The following is a 17,825-nucleotide window of genomic DNA, read 5'->3' as shown; positions in this document are numbered from 1 at the left end:
ATTTTCCTAATCATTTTACCATTTTCTTTCTCACGTAATTAAGAACATGACTTGTTCTAGTTTGGGAAATTGCTTTTCACCTCTGCATTGGTCCTTTTCTGTTGCTTATAACAAAGTACCTGGTACTGGGTAATGTATGAAGAAACGATATTTATTGCTTACAGTTTCAGAGGCTGGGAAGTCCAAAGTCCAGGAAACACATCTGATGAAAGCCTTCTTGGTGGTAATGGTGACACAGAAGTCTCACATGACAGAATGGTAGAGCAATGAGAGAGAACTTCTCATGTGCTCTACTTTTAAAGCCCTCAGAACCATGCCCATGACCACCATTAAACCATCAACTTAATCATCTTTTCAAGGCCCTACGTTTCAATTATCATAATAGGATTCCTCACGCTCAACAGTTACAGTAAAGACTAGCTTCAATGAGTTGGGGAGGAGGCATTCAATTTACTGCAACTTTTAAATGAGAATTTTCTTGCTATCATTACTTAGCACCAGGTTAATAGCTTTTTCAATGACTTTTGTGTAGAAAAGTCTACTCATATTGACATCTCAAGAGCATCTGAGGATTGAGAAGGAAACGTCAAAACCCACAAAGCTATAACAACAATAATTAAAAGGTCAACACCCCAAAATTATTTTTAAATGCTGCTGTTGAGTAGAGAATTAATCTAACCTGACTAATAATGAGCTTTTCCAAAAAAAAAAAAAAAAAAAAAAAAAAATTTAACTGGATAACTGGATTTTAGTCAGTGAAAAGATTAATTGCATCCAGTTATGTGTCTTAGAATTGGCTAAAATTGATTAATTTTTGACTCTTTCCTGTATACTGTACATATACTCATCCATTCATCTACTAATTTACTCATTTAGTTTGAATTTCCATTATGTCATCTAGAAATTTTATGTCAATAGCACAGCTTTTTCAGAGGAGCCATGGCAAGACTGGATATAACAAATAGACTATCCATAATCCTAACAATGCCAGTAATTACAAATTAAATAACACATTGAATTCTATTTTTGCATATGGAGGTTTGCATGAGGTTTGAAACTGGGTTTTTTGTTTTGTTTTGTTTTGTTTTTTTCAGTCCATACTTTATTTTCTTCATTAACTTGCCCATCATAAAGAAAAATTCCCTTTTTCAACCCATGTTTTTCTAGAGGGTCAAGAGACTATCAAAAAGCTTTGAAAACTAAAAACTTTATTTCAGCTACTATTATGAATGCATGGAACTACAAAAGCCTTTCTAAATAAAGCTGAAATGCAGTGGTCATTGAAAGTGAAGCTGCATCTACTTTAATATGTAGTAGTCTATGTTTCCTTATATTCATCTGAAAAAAAATAAAAAATAAAAAAAACACCTAGCCTTCAAACTCAATTCTCCACGATAGGCTTCATTTTATTTAAGAACTGTACTCAATTCTTGTTAACTACTCTATAATACTTCTGGGTTTGTGCCTAAAATTCTGACCCTAGTAGATTCTGAATTCAGTTCAATTCAGTTCAATATGCAAAACCAGCCTTGTGTGTAGGCATGCAAGGCAATGATCTTAGTGTTGTGACTGAAGAAACCCTAGCAGAGTTCTTTGACCCCCAAAATATGGGCTTCCGCCCTCTCCCTCCCCCCTCCCACTTTCCAAATATATATTTTAAGAATGTACCGATTGGGGAGTTTTTATTAGTATTTTTTAAATGCCCACAGGGAGCTTGGAACTATGAGTCATTCACTAGTAAGGATGATTCTTGATGAGCTATTTTTTCCTAAAACTTACATAATAATTTTGCCTTGAGCAAATTAGCGACTATTTTACTTCTTAAATAGGTGACACCTACATATGGCTCAAACATAAATTAAACTCAAGGTATTCAATGGAAAGTCTAGCCCCTTCATCAGTTTGACATCACTCCTCCAACCGAGGTAATCACAGCCATTTCCTTCTTATGTGAAGAATTAAATTATGTTGCTGCTCTGATTATCTTTGGTGCACCACAGACTTCCAATTCCTCTCGTGATGGGCTGTGGTTGCCTTGTGCTCTGGGTAGGAGCTGAGGTGCTGGGAAGTTTTGTTCGGTGTTAGTGCCCCATCCTCAGCTTGAGTCCCTGCTCAACTCCACCACAGAGGGGGGCTCCTCCCATGCTCTTGCCTCTTCCTCACTGGTGGACCTGCTGTTGCTTTTTACTCCCACCTGCTAGGCTCTTGGTGAAGGGCAGGTGGGCTGAAGGAGAAGGTTCATTATTGTTCTAGACCAGTCTCAGCTTAGGTGGGTCTTGTGCACCTGGTCTCAGGGGTGGGACTTTCTTGGTATTCTGCACCCATCTCCCTGTTACAACCAAACTCTGCCTTTCATCTGTGCTTTGTCCTGAGTAGGAGGCTCCTGCCTCTTCTCCAGTGGTTGGTGACCCCCATATAGCACAGGCATAGGATGCTAGGCCCAAGATGTATTCCTGCTTCTCCCTGTGTAAAGATTATTTTCTTCTGCTATTCCTCCAGGTATAGTAGCAATCTATATTTGCATATGCCCTGGAAATGACAAGATTTGCTATCTCCACCACGGGCTTAAGGCTTTGCTTTATACAAGAGAAGATCTAAGGAAAAAGCAGGACTTTGCATCCCCTCCACCCCACATCCACCCCCACACCCACTTGAATGAGGACCAGTGTCTCTTCCTCCCATGTTCTGTGACGGTGACTCAGTTTATATCAGACTTTCCAGACTTTGCTTGAAGGGGTTTGTCCCTCTTTGAATTGAGGTTATTTAATTGTCTTGGAACCTCAGCTCTCTAATGGATTCTAGTAATTGTGTAGTTTATCCACTTTTTCTTATTGTTAGGGCAGGAATGGCATTTTTTCATCTTTCTACATCCTAAACAAAAGTGGAAATCTCCAAGGACATAAAGAAAATCCACTCAAAATATAGGATGCTATTTCCATAATAACTCCATTTCATCTGAGTCACAACCCTAGCTACCTATGGAATTTAATATAAATTGGAATTAAATGAATTCCACTTGGAAGACTAACTAGTTTCTTTTCATAGTGTAGCACTTGATGACCTACCTTGGATTGCTGTGTTTGTATTGCTTCATAGCAATGGCAAATCAAATAACACTCTCTGGATTTAAACAGCCCATCTTCTAAGAAATAAAATAATATTTTTTTCATTTAAAATTGTATATCCCATTCAGACTGAAGCCTAATGCTTCTATAAATTTTTATATATTTAAATAATCGAACTGTTTTGTGTTAATTTTGGTGTATGATGTTAGGGAAGTCTAACAAACTAACCTAATTTCCTTTGTTAAACAAATAATTCTGATCCTTTCCCCATTAATTTGTTTATTTTAGTTTTTTTATTGAAACATATTGATTATAGATAATTGTGGGGTACAGAGTTATATTTCAATACATGTATACAATGTCTGATGATAAAATCAGGGTAATTAGCATATTCATCATTACAAAACTTAATCATTTCTTTGTGATGAGGACATTTGATCTTCTCTCGTCTAGCCACTTGATAACAGGGAGTAAATTATGTTAATTATGCATGCCTAATTCAACTGTTCATCCACAGAACTTATTTTTCCTGTCCAGTCATTTTGTGTCTATTAAACTCTAACTATCCCCCAACCCCTTCCCCGTTTCCCGCCTCTAGTAGTAACCAAGTTCTGTCCTCTTCTTCTGAAAGTTCGACTAATTATTATCATTTTTTTCTATCTCTTTCTTCCTTTCTTAGTTCCCAGTTATGAGTGAGAACACGTGGCATCTATTTTTCTGTGCCTGGCTTTTTGTTTTAATCTTTTTAGATTCCATATATGAGAGATATCATGTATTATTGTCTTTTTAAGCCTGACTTACTTCACTTAACATGATGATTTCCAGTTGTATCCATGTTGCTGCAGATAATAGGGTGTCTTTTTTTTTAATAACTGAGTAGTATTCCATTGTGTATACATACTACAGTTTTTTAATCCATTCATCCTTTGATGGGTATTTAGGTTGATTCCATCTCTTGGCTATTGTGAATAATGCTGAGATACACATGTGAGTACAGGTGTCTTTTTGATATACTGATTTCATTTCCTTTGAGTATATACCCAGTAATGGGATAGCTGGGTCATAGGGTAGATATATTTTTAGTTCACTGAGGAAACTGCATACTGTTTTCAATGATGGCTGTACCTATTTACACTCCCACCAGCATTGTAGGAGGATTCCTTTGTTTCTGCACTTGCCATCAATTGTTATTTTCTGTCTTGTTGATAACAGCCATTCTAACTGGGGTGAGTTGATATCTTATTGTGGTTTTAATTTGCATTTCCATGATGATTCATAACGTCGAGTACTTTTTCATGTTTCTGTTGGTCATTGTATGTCTTTTGAAAAATGTCTGTTCAGGTCCTTTGCCTATTTCTTAATTGGGTTATTTATTTTTTTGCTGTTGAGTTGTTTGAATTCCTTATATATTGTGGATATTGCGCCTTGTCTGACGTGTAGTTTGCAAATACTTTCTCCCATTCTGTAGTTTGTCTCTTCACTTTGTTGATAGTGTCCCTTGCTGTGCAGAAGCTTTTCAGTTTTATGTATTCCCATTTGTGCAATTTTTGCTTTAGATGTCTGTGCCCACTCCCATTCCCTATATTTTCTTCCAGTAGTTTACAGTTTAGGGTCTTAAATTTAGGTCTTTTATCCATTTTGAGTTGATTTTTGCATATGGTGAGAGATAGAGGTCTAGTTTTAGTCTTCTGCATGTGGATATCCAGTTTCCCCAGCACCATTTGTTAAAGAGGCTGTCCTTTCCCCACTGTATATTTTTGGCACCTTGTGGAATATCAGTAGGCCATAAATGCATGGGTTTATTTTGGGGCTCTCTATTCTAGTCCAATCGTCAATTTGTCTATTTTTATGCCAGTAGCATGCTGTGTTTATTACTCAGCAAATTAGGTGTAGAAGGAAGGTACATCAACACAATAAAGGTCATATATGTCAAACCCACAGCTAATACACCGAATGGACAAAAATCGGAGGCTTTTTCTTTAATTTCTTGAACAAGAAAAAGGATGCCCACTTTCCCCACTCTTATTCAGCATAGCACTAGAAGTTCTAGCCTGTTCAATAAGGCAAGAGAAAGCATTAAAAGGCATCTAAGTAGGAAAGAAGTCAAATTATCCCTATATGCATATGACATGATCTGTGCATAGAAAACACTAAAGACTATACCAAGAAATTACTAAAACTAATAAGTGAATTTTGTACAGTGGCAGGATACAAAATCAACACACAGCTCTTCTCTGCCATTTTCTGCCATGTGAGACTCCTGCATTGCTATAAATCCACCACCATAGAAGACACTTGCCACATTTGTTTCCCAGACTTTAGGGAAACAAATCAGCATCTGAATCTGATACTGTAGTTTCTATTAAAATTCAAGAAGGAACTGGATAACCAGGCCTTGGGACAGTGTTCATAGCAAAAATGCAGATGTTAGAAACATAGTCTCCAAGGATCTCAGCTAACACCCACAGAAGGGAAAATCAGTGTGAACTAGCCAGACACCTACCTCCAAAATATCTACAGGGTGACTTGCTGGGTATACAAGATCTGGTCATATTCCTTAAAAAGATCAAGTTCAGGCATCTTTAATAATACAGAAGCGTTTAATTATTAAGTATTCAAAATTATCTGGATTTTTGAGATGGCAGAATAGACGGTCCCCAGCGTCACTCTCTCCCACCATCGACCAATTCACAACTATTAAGAAAGCAACCACTGTCAAACTTGGGTTACTAGAGCTCAGGGGAAGAGGAGGAGAGACCTATGGAGCTCATGAAGGTGGGAGAAGTGTGAGGAGAGAAAGGACTGCTCTGACCGTTCTGAGCCCCGGCCATTTCAAGGCTGGTCCTGGTTAGCACACAGAGCAAGAGCTAGCAAAAGCCACAGCTGTGCCCTTTGTGTGAAGTTGCTTAGAGACTACAAGGAAGAGGAAGGCCTTGTTGGTCCCCAGGCCTGCAAGACCACTGACAGGGTTTCCCATGGACCCACATAGGAGTGAGGGGTCATAGATAACTGTAAAAAGGAGTCACAAAGAGGTCAGTGAGTCATCACAAGGGACAAGTGCATGGCTGGCCCCATGGGAGGTGTTTAGAGTGAAGAGGGTGGGGGACACTGGCCCACCAGGCGAGCACTGGGGCACAGCATGGACAGCTGATCTACTCTTCAATCAGCACAGGCCCACTCAGTGTAGACTGGTCAGGGATATAGAACTGCAGGGGGTGCAGTTCTCTGAAGAGACTCAGGCCTAGACCAGAGTTTCCACACAACCCAGGTGTATTGGACCTCACAAGACCCAGAAGTACTTAAAAAGTCAACAATTAAAACCTGAGCGGCACAAAAATCCTTCCCCAGGGAATCAGCAGCAAAGCATCGATTTAGCTCAACCACAGGGCTCAAATGTTGGTCCCCACAGGAAGTTTCCCCACTTTAGGAGTAAGCAAAAGACAACAAATGAGTTCTAGTTCAGAGTTTAAGTGGTGGGGGTAGCTAATAATCCAACACAGAAGTGAAAAAAAAAAACACAAAACACTCACAGATCAGAGACAAAATTCTGATATTAGCCAGTAAAGGTCTAACACCATCAAAGAACACCTATAAAACCTAAAAGAGCTGGAAGCACCCCGGGCTCTTGAGCCAGGGTGAGGGGAGCCTGAAGGCTTCAGCCATGCCCCTCCCCCCATGTCCGCATCCAGCCCAGCAACAACTGAGCCGCCACTGGAAGCCCCTGGGCTCCCTAGCTGGGGTGGAGAGGATACAAGGGCCTCAGCCACGCACCCACCCCCAACATCTGCATCCAGCTCAGTGATGACAGAGCCTCCACAGAGCACCCCAGGCTCCCAAGCTGGGGTGAGGGGAGCCTGAGGGCCTCAGCCACACTCCCTCATGTCTGTATGCAGCCCAATGACAACCAAGATGCTGCTGGAAGCCCCAGGTTTCCAAGCCAGGGAGATGGGACAAGGGTCTCAGCCATGCTCTCCTGACATCTGCATCCAGCCCAGTGACAACAAAGCTACCACCAGAAACCCTCCAGGCTCCTGAGCCAGGGTGTGGGGAGCCCACAGGCCTCAGGGATGCCTCTCTGCCCTCCACAAACAGGCCACTCCCCACCTCCTCTTCCATTTCCCTACCCCTTCCTGCTGCTCTATAACATCTTTGAACGTAAAAAATAATAGTAATAATAAACAAATTTAAACAAAACAAAACAAAACCAAAATCAATACGCAAAAATCAATAGCCTTCCTATATGCCAACAATGAAATAGCCGAAGAAATCCAAAAAGTAATCCCATTCACAATAGCTACCAAAAAAATGAAATACTTAGGAGTAAATTTAATGAAGGAAGTGAAATACCTCTACAATGAAAATTATAAAACATTGGTGAATAAAATTGAAGAGGACATAAATAAATGGAAAGATATCCCATGTTCATGGGTTTGGAGAATTAACATCATCAAAATGTCCATATTACCCAAAGCCATCTACATGTTCAATGCAGTTGCTATCAAAATACCAATGATATTGTTCACAGAAATAAATAAATAAATAAATAAATTTGTATGGAACCATAAAAGACCCCGTATAGTGAAAGCAATCATGAACAAAAAGAACAAAGTGGCATCACACCTCCTGACTTTAAATATACTATAAAGCTATAGCAACCAAATTCTTACATATCCTTGTTTTCCCTGATCTAACTGTCTTGCTATACCACTGCCTGCTTTATGGTCATTTTACTTCCCTATAGGGAAAGGTCCCTTGCAACAACTTTCCTTACCCATTAATTTTTTAGCAAATTTTTGGTTCTTCTCACATAACTATTATTTCAGCTAATTCTTAAAAAATATTTTGATATGTATTTTAAAAACATCTATCCAGGTTTGAAAAGATTAGGAAAAAACAGTTATTTTATTAGTTCTGACTTGAGATAGCAAAATTTTAAAAATCAAATGAAAACATGCTTTCTTTGCAAGTCAAAGTTTTCTTTGCAAGTCTGAAGGCCTTAAGTAGGTTTACTACTTATTAATAAATTTATTATTTTATTTATGTGGTTTAGCTCAAGTCAGAAGTATGTGCAAATTTGAATTCAAATGGCCCTAAAAGATTCTGTACCAATTAAACTATTTACCATTTTATAATAACCAAAATGTCTAATAGGCTGTCATTGGTAGATGATTTAATGTAGCTGTTTTGCAAACCAATTATGTCACCATTGTCCTTATTTACAAGAAATTATGTGCCATCAGTAACTTCATCCCCTTTTGTTCTTCTGACATATCCACAAGCACAGTTTTTTCTGTAAAACAAGGAAGTAGCCATTCTATCAGTTTGAGAGGTACAAAGAATGCCTCTATAGAGAAATACCGTCCTGCCTTATCTTTTGTGCTAGATTCTCTACCTGCAGTATCACCTAGTTGCTTGGTATGAATGAATGAATCACACCACTTTTCTCAGTGAAAGTAGGAAGGGATAAGTCGACAGTGAAGGAAAGTAGAAGTAATAAAACCCTAAAGTCGTTTACTTTATAATTTTGGCTGGTGCTAAAACTGATTCAAGTTTTGATTACATTTTACAATTACCTATAAAAACCTTGCAAAAAATAAATGGAGTTTGCATTTTTATCCTTTACCATTCCAGACTGAGGTATTTTCCTTTTCAGCTTTTGATGGGAATTTAAAATTTTCAAGCTCCCTGAAGCTAGTGTCATGAATGAACTATAAGCTAAAATCCAGGAGTTCTCATATCTTTGAATACAGAATAATTGTTTTTCTTTTTCTTTGCAGTTTCTTCTTTGTGGCATATGTGGAATATTGTGCGCCAAAAAAAAATCGGGACTTGTCGTAAGTTTTTGCCTTGTTTGCATTCTGCACTGAAGTGTTTGAAATGTAAGAATTCAATAACAGAAATGATGACTAGCCAACTTTCCTATACTGAATGTTACTAATTTAGGATAAAAAAGGAGGATGACAAATAAATCCTGGCTTTCTTGTTTTCAAAGAAAACCATCAGGAGTATTACAGGCAAAACACCATCGGCAAGAAAACCTTTGATATACTCTTTAAATACATGAAAATGCAATGTTTAACAATTGTTGTGGATGACAGTCTCCAGTTTTCCAGTTTAGAGATTTTCAGGCGATTTACCTGAATCTGTCAGTGAACTAAGAAAGATAAAGCTTGAGGCCATGAAAAATTTAACTGATTAAATGTGTAGCTGGGCCCAAGGATTACTGGGTTTCTTTGACTGTGAAGCTAATTTTGCAAAGCAGCAAGACAGCTGTGTTGCTATGGTTACAGTTAACTCTCAAAGATTTTATTTTATTGTTGTGAATGCACATGTAAATATTTTCAGATGTTTTATGGTACTATTGTGGGTTTCTGGGGTAGGGAGCAAGCTCCCAGTTAACACAGATATTGGCTGCAAGAGGACCTCTGCACACTGACTTGTGGCTTCCCCACCGTCTCCCATGACATTTTATGAGAGTTTGGAAAGAAGAAAAAAGCATGGCTTATCTTGAGTACTATAAGAAGGATCATAAACCTTTGAAAACTGGCAAAATTAATACTACACAAGGACCCTAGGAAGTGGCCTTTGAGCCTAAAAAGTATTTTCCAAGGGTAGGCCAGTTATCTGCACAGGGCAGAAATGGGAATATTGCAGTTATTTTTGCTTAACCCCTTTTCCTAATCATCCCTTTCTCTGTGAGAATATATATAGCAACAAAAAGGATAAAATCCTCACTGCCTCAGACATGTGAGATGTAATTTTAAAAATTACATAAAGGGAAAGAGGAAATCTTTGGGGAAAAATTGTTTTTTTTTTTTAAAGGATCACATGATTACATGTTCTACACACACTTCTTTCTCTTTCAAGCTCCTTCTCTTTCTTTTTTTTTTTTTTTTAAGATGACTGGTAAGGGGATCTCAACCCTTGATTTGGTGTTGTCAGCACCACGCTCTCCCGAGTGAGCCACAGGCCGGCCCTAAAAATAGTTTTTTTTGAGATTTGTAATTTGCATCTATGATTCTCCCATCATTGTTTAGACATGGCCTTCATTATTTCTACAACCGTCCTCTACCAAGACTCTTCATGGCTGTGTAGGAGCAACTTCTTGGGAGAAGGAAAGAGGAAGGAAGGAAGGAAGGAAGGAAGGAAGGAAGGAAGGAAGGAAGGAAGGAAGGAAGGAAGGAAGGAAGGAAGGAAGGAAGGAAGGAAGGAAGGAAGGAAGGAAGGAAGGAAGGAAGGAAGGAAGGAAAACAGACAAAGAGGGAAGAGGGAAGGAAGAAAAGGGTGGAGGGAGGGAGGAAGGGAGGAAAAAAGAAAAATAAAGAAGACATGAAGAGACTTTTTGTAAAGGCACTATTGCCTTTTTTGTGTGTTTTTGGTTTTTTTTGGCTTTCTAATTCTATTATAAGTTATAAAAGAAAAAAATGGTGCCAACTTTTTAGAAACTACCATTCAGGTGGTAGGTGTACCTACCCTCAAGAACTACCTTATCCTCCTGTACTTTTTGAGGTTTCTTTAGATGGCGTTTAGCTGTCGAGGATTCTCTATCCTCCAATCAAATTTGGTAAAAATTTCTGCATTCCAGATATCTCTACACTCTACAATCTAAAGTCTCGTAAGATTTGAAAATGGTGCATGATTATAAACTTGAATACAGATTTTAGTGTTTTAATTCCTATTTAATCCCTGAGAATGTTCTGTCAACATATGTTAATTCATGCCTTTAAAGAATTAATGAGAATGACATCAGGAGAGATAAGGTTTTCCTATGATAGTAAATTAAATGTGTCGTGGTACATCTACACAATGGAATACTACTCAGCTATAAAAACGAATGAAATACTGCCATTTGCAACAACATGGATGGACCTCGAGAGAATTATACTAAGTGAAACGAGTCAGGCACAGAAAGAGAAATACCACATGTTCTCACTTATTTGTAGGAGTTAAAAATAAATAAATAAATACACAAACAACCTGGGGGTGGGGGAGGAAGAAGACACAACAACTACAATTCCTTGAAGTTGATACAACAAGCAAACAGAAAGGACATTGTTGGGGGGGAGGGAGGAGAGGGAGGAGAGAGGGAGGTTTTGGTGATGGGGAGCAATAATCAGCCACAATGTATATCGACAAAATAAAATTAAAAAAAAATAAAAATAAAAAATAAATTAAAAAATTTAAAAAATAAAAATTTAAAAAAACTAAAAATAAAATTTATTCTCCTAGAATATGCCAACAGAAAAAAAAAAATTAAATGTGTCATCTACTTTCTTTCTTTTTTTTTTTTTTTTTTTGTCTTTTTTGTGACCGGCACTCAGCCAGTGAGTGCACCGGCCATTCCTATATAGGATCCGAACCCGCGGCGGGAGCGTCGCTGCGCTCCCAGCGCCACACTCTCCCAAGTGCGCCACGGGGTCAGCCCATCATCTGCTTTCTTAATTAACAGTAATTCATATCTGAAGGCTAGAAATGTAATATTTTTTCATATTTTCTGAGAATGAGTAGACACCAAAATACAGTCCCAAGAAACTGCATGCCATCTGAATGTGCATTAAAATAGAATATAACTGATTAATTCTACTTGAAATTGTGAGACATACGTTTCCATTTGGTGGGATAATCCCATTACCTGTTAATTGATTTTCAGTATTATATTCAATCAAGTATAAAAAAATTTACTCGTCCATTACTGGGTTCTGATGTTAAATACTGTGAGACCGACATGATAAGAAATGCTGAATTAAGTTGAGAAATGAAAGGGACTATTTGTCGTTTCTCCTGCCCATCACCCATCATGCTTTTTAAAAAATTTTAACTTATCAATATACAGTGTAGTTGATTTTAATGTCCATTTACCAATTCCTCCTTTTCCCCCTCCCTCTCTCCACTCCCTGTTTCAACATCATATCTGTTCACTTGTCTTAATGAGTTCAAGGAATTATTGTGATTGTTGTGTCTTCTTCCCCCACCCCACCCCCATTTATTTATTTGCTCATTTATTTATTTATTTTTATTAGCTCCCACAAATAAGTGAGAACATATGGTATTTCTCTTTCTGTGCCTGGCTTATTTAACTTAATATAATTTTCTCTAAGTCCATCCATATTGCTGCAAATGGTAGTATTTCATCGTGCTTTTTATTGTGATATTTCATATATCCAGGGCCCTCTACTGGGAAGAGCATCCACTTAGCTGAGATGACATATTCTTCTCTAAAAAGTTGGGCTCAATTCCCCTCCTCTCCACCCCTAGGGCAATCCATTCATCCCTCTTCCTTAATATTTACCATGCCATGTGGAAATGTTGAATCATCTCTTTCACAAGATTTCAATATGCTCAAGGGGAATAATTAGGAGCTATTCTTTATAAATCCAGCAGCTGCCTCACTCAGGGCCTTACAAATACAAAGTGCTAAGTGCTTGCTAAACTCAATTAACTGTCAACAGCAAGTAATACCTGATAATGTAAAATTAAATGCTATAAAAAGTTATAAAGCCATTTGCTCTGGGGAATTATAATGAAAGAGGAGATCAAAGAAGTCCAGGAAGGCTTTCTGAGAAAGTTAGGACTTAATTTGCGCTTCCCATCTAGGAGTCCAAGAAAAAAAGCAAAATTATTTCCAAGAAATGAAAAATATCATGGATGTAGGAATGAGCAAGCTTTCCTGATGGACACAAAAGCTGGCTAGAATAAAGATTCTTGTTCCAGAGAAGCATGAAAATAACACTGGATAATTAAATTAGCATCACCCTACAAAGTATCCTGAAAGCACACAGGAGAATTTAGACCAGATGTAAAAACCAAAAATAAAATTATTAAAGTTATCAGAATATTTAATTAAGTTTATTAATTATTCACAGAGTATTTAACACATCATTTTTGGTTCTGCTGGTGATCCTCTGATATTTAGCTTGGCTAAAACTCCCGAGCTCTGTGAATAGAGACCCATATTTGATCAAACCTATAGTAGGACCAAAAGCAAAATCCCATGCTGTGTTTCTCCAAATGAACAATCAAACAGTATTTTTGGAACCCCTATTACATATTCTTCATTGTGGTGCCACAGAGTAACAAAAGATTTGTAAGATACAGGGCCAGTTCACAGAGAGTTTCTAAAAGATCTGTCTGGGAAATAGATACACACACAACAAACTACTCAGTAAATGAAAAAAGAAAAAGAAAAAAAGAATTTGACTAAATTCCTTAAGCTCACATAGGTAGGAAGGTATACAGATCTGATGTTGGGTTGAACTAATGGCAATAAAATGAGAAGATATTTAGGAATCTGGGGGAGTATTCACATAATGCAACTGGATTTGGAGTCAGAAAATCTGGGTTCAGTTCCTAATCTGAGAGTTACTTGATCACCATTCATTTTTCCAAAATGTATATTACAATCTCTCTCAGAAGATAGTTAGGAAGGTTAATTGAGATATCTGTTACAGTTCCTTAGCATAGTAGCACCTGACAGACATTAAATGAATATTATTTAAATCTGAATCTACCTAGAAAATAAATTTTGTTTACTTCAGAGTTTTCGTAAGATAGATTCTTGGCTTTAATGAGTCAGCTGTCAATTTCTGAAACATTAGGATCTACTCCCTGTCCAATGAGTCAGATCAAACAGAAACTCAGATGAAAGGATAGCTCCTGTCCTCTGTGAAGCACCCAAAATACCTTCTCTTCATCACAGGCTAGCCATCCTTGACTTGCAGATGGTCAGCTTTGCCTCCCCAACTTTAACTCCCCCTTTCTTTTTCTTATCAGATGATCCTCTTTTCAGCCTGCTGTATCTGTGGACTCATTGGGGGCATCCTGAATTTCCAGTTCCTTCGGGCAGTCACAAAAAAGACCTCTTCCCTGTATCCTCTGCACCTTGCCTCCATGTCTCTCGCGTGCATTGGGATCGGAGGCTGCACGCTCTCTTCCTGGCTAACTTGTCGACTGGCCAGCTATGAACAGAGGAGGATGTTCTCAGAAAGGGAGCACTCCCTGCACCACTCTCATGAGATGGCTGAGAAAGTGAGTGTTGGACCTTTACCTCTCACTGCTATCATGTGATGAAGACAGCAGTCTACTCTAGATGAATCGACTTGCAGCTCTGGGTGACAATTTGAGGAATCAGACTTTATAAGTTTGGCCCTATTGGATTAAGAATAGGAATTTGTTATTACTTCTTTTTCACTGTAATTCATGGGTACATCTATTTTCAAGATAATTTGGTAGCCTGTCTATCTATTCACATACACAGTTCCTAAAATAGCATTCACAAAGTATTGAAAATCTTACAAAACGGATTTTTGTGTATTATATTGAGGAAAAACACGTAAACTAAATACACTCTCCACTCAATAATGCAAGTTTTAGAAATAGTATGAATTCCTTTTTCTAGTACATCCCCTGTGCTTGTAAGTAGATGCATTTGATTATGTAAATTAGATCTTCTAGCATAAAGAGGCTTTTTAATAAGGCAACAAAAAGCTTTATCTGTCGGTGCAGACATTACAATCCATATAAAGCTTCATTTAACTCTCATCTAAACTTCATGCATATTTGGATAGATTTGTTTGTATTTTAAACAATGGTTCTTGCATAATTATTTCATGAAACCCATTCAAGCAGAAAGTTACATTAATTGTTGTCCTAAAAGGACAAACAGTATAGTGACCTGTCTGTGTTTCTATTACATTTTGCACATATTTATTAATTCAGTTCCTGCTGCTGGATCTATTACAGAAAAGATACCTATAAAATAAACTCACTGTCATAGTAGCCACATCATATGTTACTTTATATCATGAAAATAAACTTGCATAACCACGGAGTAGCAAGAGTTACTCTGTATTTCTACATAAGTTATTCTGAAGAGAAAAATATTTATTTTATGTGTTTCCATTTTTTGTACAGTTTATACATTCAAATAAGGAGAGTAGATGTTATTCAATTGTCCTAAGAAAGCAATTTTAAATAGATCTATGCGTGTTCTTCAAAAGAGAATTGATGGAATAAATAGCAAGACTTTTAATTTAAATAAATGGGTTGTTAAAATTAGATTATTATCTATTTGGCTAGTAGCTTTTACATGCTCTATTTTTATATTAGTGTAATTTAGTTTTTTGTGTATACATTTGTGCAATATTTATTGTATGATTGTTATATTTATATTAGAGATTGAGGGCTATTGAAATAACCGACTTGCCCAGCTGCCCGGTGGTGCCCCCGACACCAGAGTTACCTACAAGGTACGCCGCTTTCTAGGGAGTTACCATGTTGTAATGTCGCTGTGGAAAGCACTGCCTCTTCTAGGAAGCCATGAAGTCAACAGATCAGTCTGGACTGATACTGTGATGTTGTTCCTCAAAGTACAGCTCTTATAAGAGCCACTTTGAGGAGCTGACATAACCTACATGGCAGACTTGCAGCTTCAAAGATGGTTGAGTATTTAAAATATTCAGCCTGCCTATAAGCATCCAAACACATTTCTGCTTGGATGATTCATGACTCCGTTTATTCTCTGCTATATCATGATTCTGACTCAATATCATCTTTCATAGATTAGAGTTTTGCTTTCAATAATAGACGTGTCTGGATAAAGACAAACTGTGTATTTCCCTCATACCAATATTGCATGAGCAGATAGCCAAAGTCTGACACCAATACAGTAAACATTCTGTATGGAAAGTTTCTTCTTGTAAAATTATCCAGTGTGATACATTCCTAATTTATTTCTCATATTTCAAATTTCTAAAAATAAATATTTACAGTTCTTGGTTTCATTAAACAGAATAATTGGAAATACAAAAATTACAGAAACACTATGGCCTATTTGCAGAATGTATGCCCATTTGCAAATAGCCACATTTGGTATTGCCCAAATTTACAGTACACTCTTCTTGTTAAATTGAACATGACTATTTGCAAACAAACTGTAGAGACTCATTCATATTAAAGCAAATTTTCACTGTTATTTCTTATCAGTGATTTTAGTGTCCATGTTAGTTTAAATCTAGTTAAGAAAACTCTTTTTTCTGGTAATATCTTTAAAAACTATTTTTTAAAATCCTATTTAAAATATTTGTACATTAGATTAATTTTGTTAATTTGGTTTTTAATTGCAGTTTTAATTGCAAAGTCATTTTAGGAGAAGAAAAGTCACCTAAGATTGTTATTTTTATAAATCTATTAGAAAATTTTTGTGGTTTTTTTTCTCCCAGTGGAAAAAATAGTAAAACAAGTATGAGGAAATTTTGTTGAAGATCATTTTGAGGGAATAATTTCCATTTATCTGGTCACCAATATTGAAGTCTTGAATGACACCTCAACTCAGTTTTTTTAACTATAAACTTAAACCCAGCCCAATAACTCCAATTATTTTCAGACTTTTACCATGTATATCTCTAGCAGATTCTCCAAGTATTTCTAGCAGTTTCTCCAAACAGAAACTAGATAGAAATTTATGGAAATGAGAAAATACTTTTAATTTGAAATCTTCTTTAATGCTTTTTTGCAAATAGGCTTGTTTAAGTGTGGAGAGATATTGCCAATTTATTTTTAGATAATTTTACCAACATATTGCTTATAATGTGTTGCACTAACCATTATGAACATGAATGGGCCTCATATCTCAACACCTTTTATTGTGTGGATGAGAGGAGTTTAATGTTAAATAAAATACACAAATTCAAAGCATTGAAATTTTTCTTAAATTAATATATTTTCTATAAATGCACACGGAACATTTTATGCTAGTTTATCCTTTATGTCTATATTTCATTGCCTTCCCATGTAGTTTTCCCTATTAACATCTTAGAAATTGATCCCTTAAAAACATGAGGTTCTGCTGTTTTGCTTTTACTATATGAATGACAGTATCATGAAAAAAATCTTTCTTACCGTGATTTTGTAGTGATCCATAGTTATACGTATATAAGCGATGATCCCCTTGTTGGCCTTTTATAGTTCTTAACAGAAAGGCCACAGATTTTTCTATAGAAAAAATGTAACCACTAGAATGTGTTAGCACTTTTTTGACATGCTCAGTAGAGGAGCTTATGCAATGGAAAAACTTGGGCATTTTAACCACCTTCTTCTTTCTAGGTGAGGTCCTTCCAAAGTAAAGTTGAGGAAAGAATGGGGAAACTCAAGAAACTGGGGGAGAATGTGGGTAGAAGACTTTGGTCTAACGGACTGTCACTGCAGCATTTCCATGTGTTCCAAGATGACATGAAATTTCATTTCCTCAAATTCAGCAACAATATCAATTCTTGACCTTCCCCAGAACTCAGCAAGTTTTTCAGTGGCTTGAAATTTCTGTTTCGCAAACCCATTAGCCAAATCAATGTCTTAGTCTGAAAGTGAATTTTAACTAATTCATGTTATTTTCTTAACAGGAAATGACCGACAACATGAGCAATGGAGGACCACAACTCATCTTTAATGGAAGAGTATAATCAATGTTTTAAAGAATTGAACATTTTTTAGGATTTTCATGAGGCAAGGAGATACCAAAGGATTAGGAGATAAAATTAAAATAGTTCTTGCATTTTTTTTAATTTCTCCTGAGCATCTACTAATTATTCCTCCTCAACTTGCCTCACTTATTTCTCCAGCTTTTATAATGGGGTGAAAAACTTTCCAGAAATGTTCTAGCACAGTAATTTCAACAGACTCTCCAGATTGTTGTAAAGAAGACTTTTCATGAAAAAATAAATAAATAAAACAGAAATAAGTTTCGTATTCTACACAAACACTATTTGA

General features: G+C 36.8%; 1 protein-coding gene across 2 annotated transcripts in view; it reads left to right on the top strand.

The window, feature by feature from the left end:
- Positions 1-17,518, top strand: part of TMEM196 (transmembrane protein 196) — a 47,090-nt gene extending 29,572 nt beyond the window's left edge. For both annotated transcript variants that reach the window (XM_063101272.1, XM_063101271.1), the window contains exons 2-4: positions 8,843-8,899; positions 13,836-14,090; positions 17,459-17,518. In XM_063101272.1, coding sequence (XP_062957342.1) covers positions 8,843-8,899; positions 13,836-14,090; positions 17,459-17,518 — 372 coding nt within the window. The remainder of the gene's footprint in view (positions 1-8,842; positions 8,900-13,835; positions 14,091-17,458) is intronic.
- The last annotated feature ends 307 nt before the right edge of the window (positions 17,519-17,825 follow it).

This window comes from Cynocephalus volans, chromosome 6, assembly GCF_027409185.1.
Source record: "Cynocephalus volans isolate mCynVol1 chromosome 6, mCynVol1.pri, whole genome shotgun sequence".
Taxonomy (NCBI): Eukaryota; Metazoa; Chordata; class Mammalia; order Dermoptera; family Cynocephalidae; genus Cynocephalus; species Cynocephalus volans.
The sequence above is the reverse complement of the archived record's forward strand: the minus strand, read 5'-3'. Positions and strand labels throughout refer to the sequence as shown.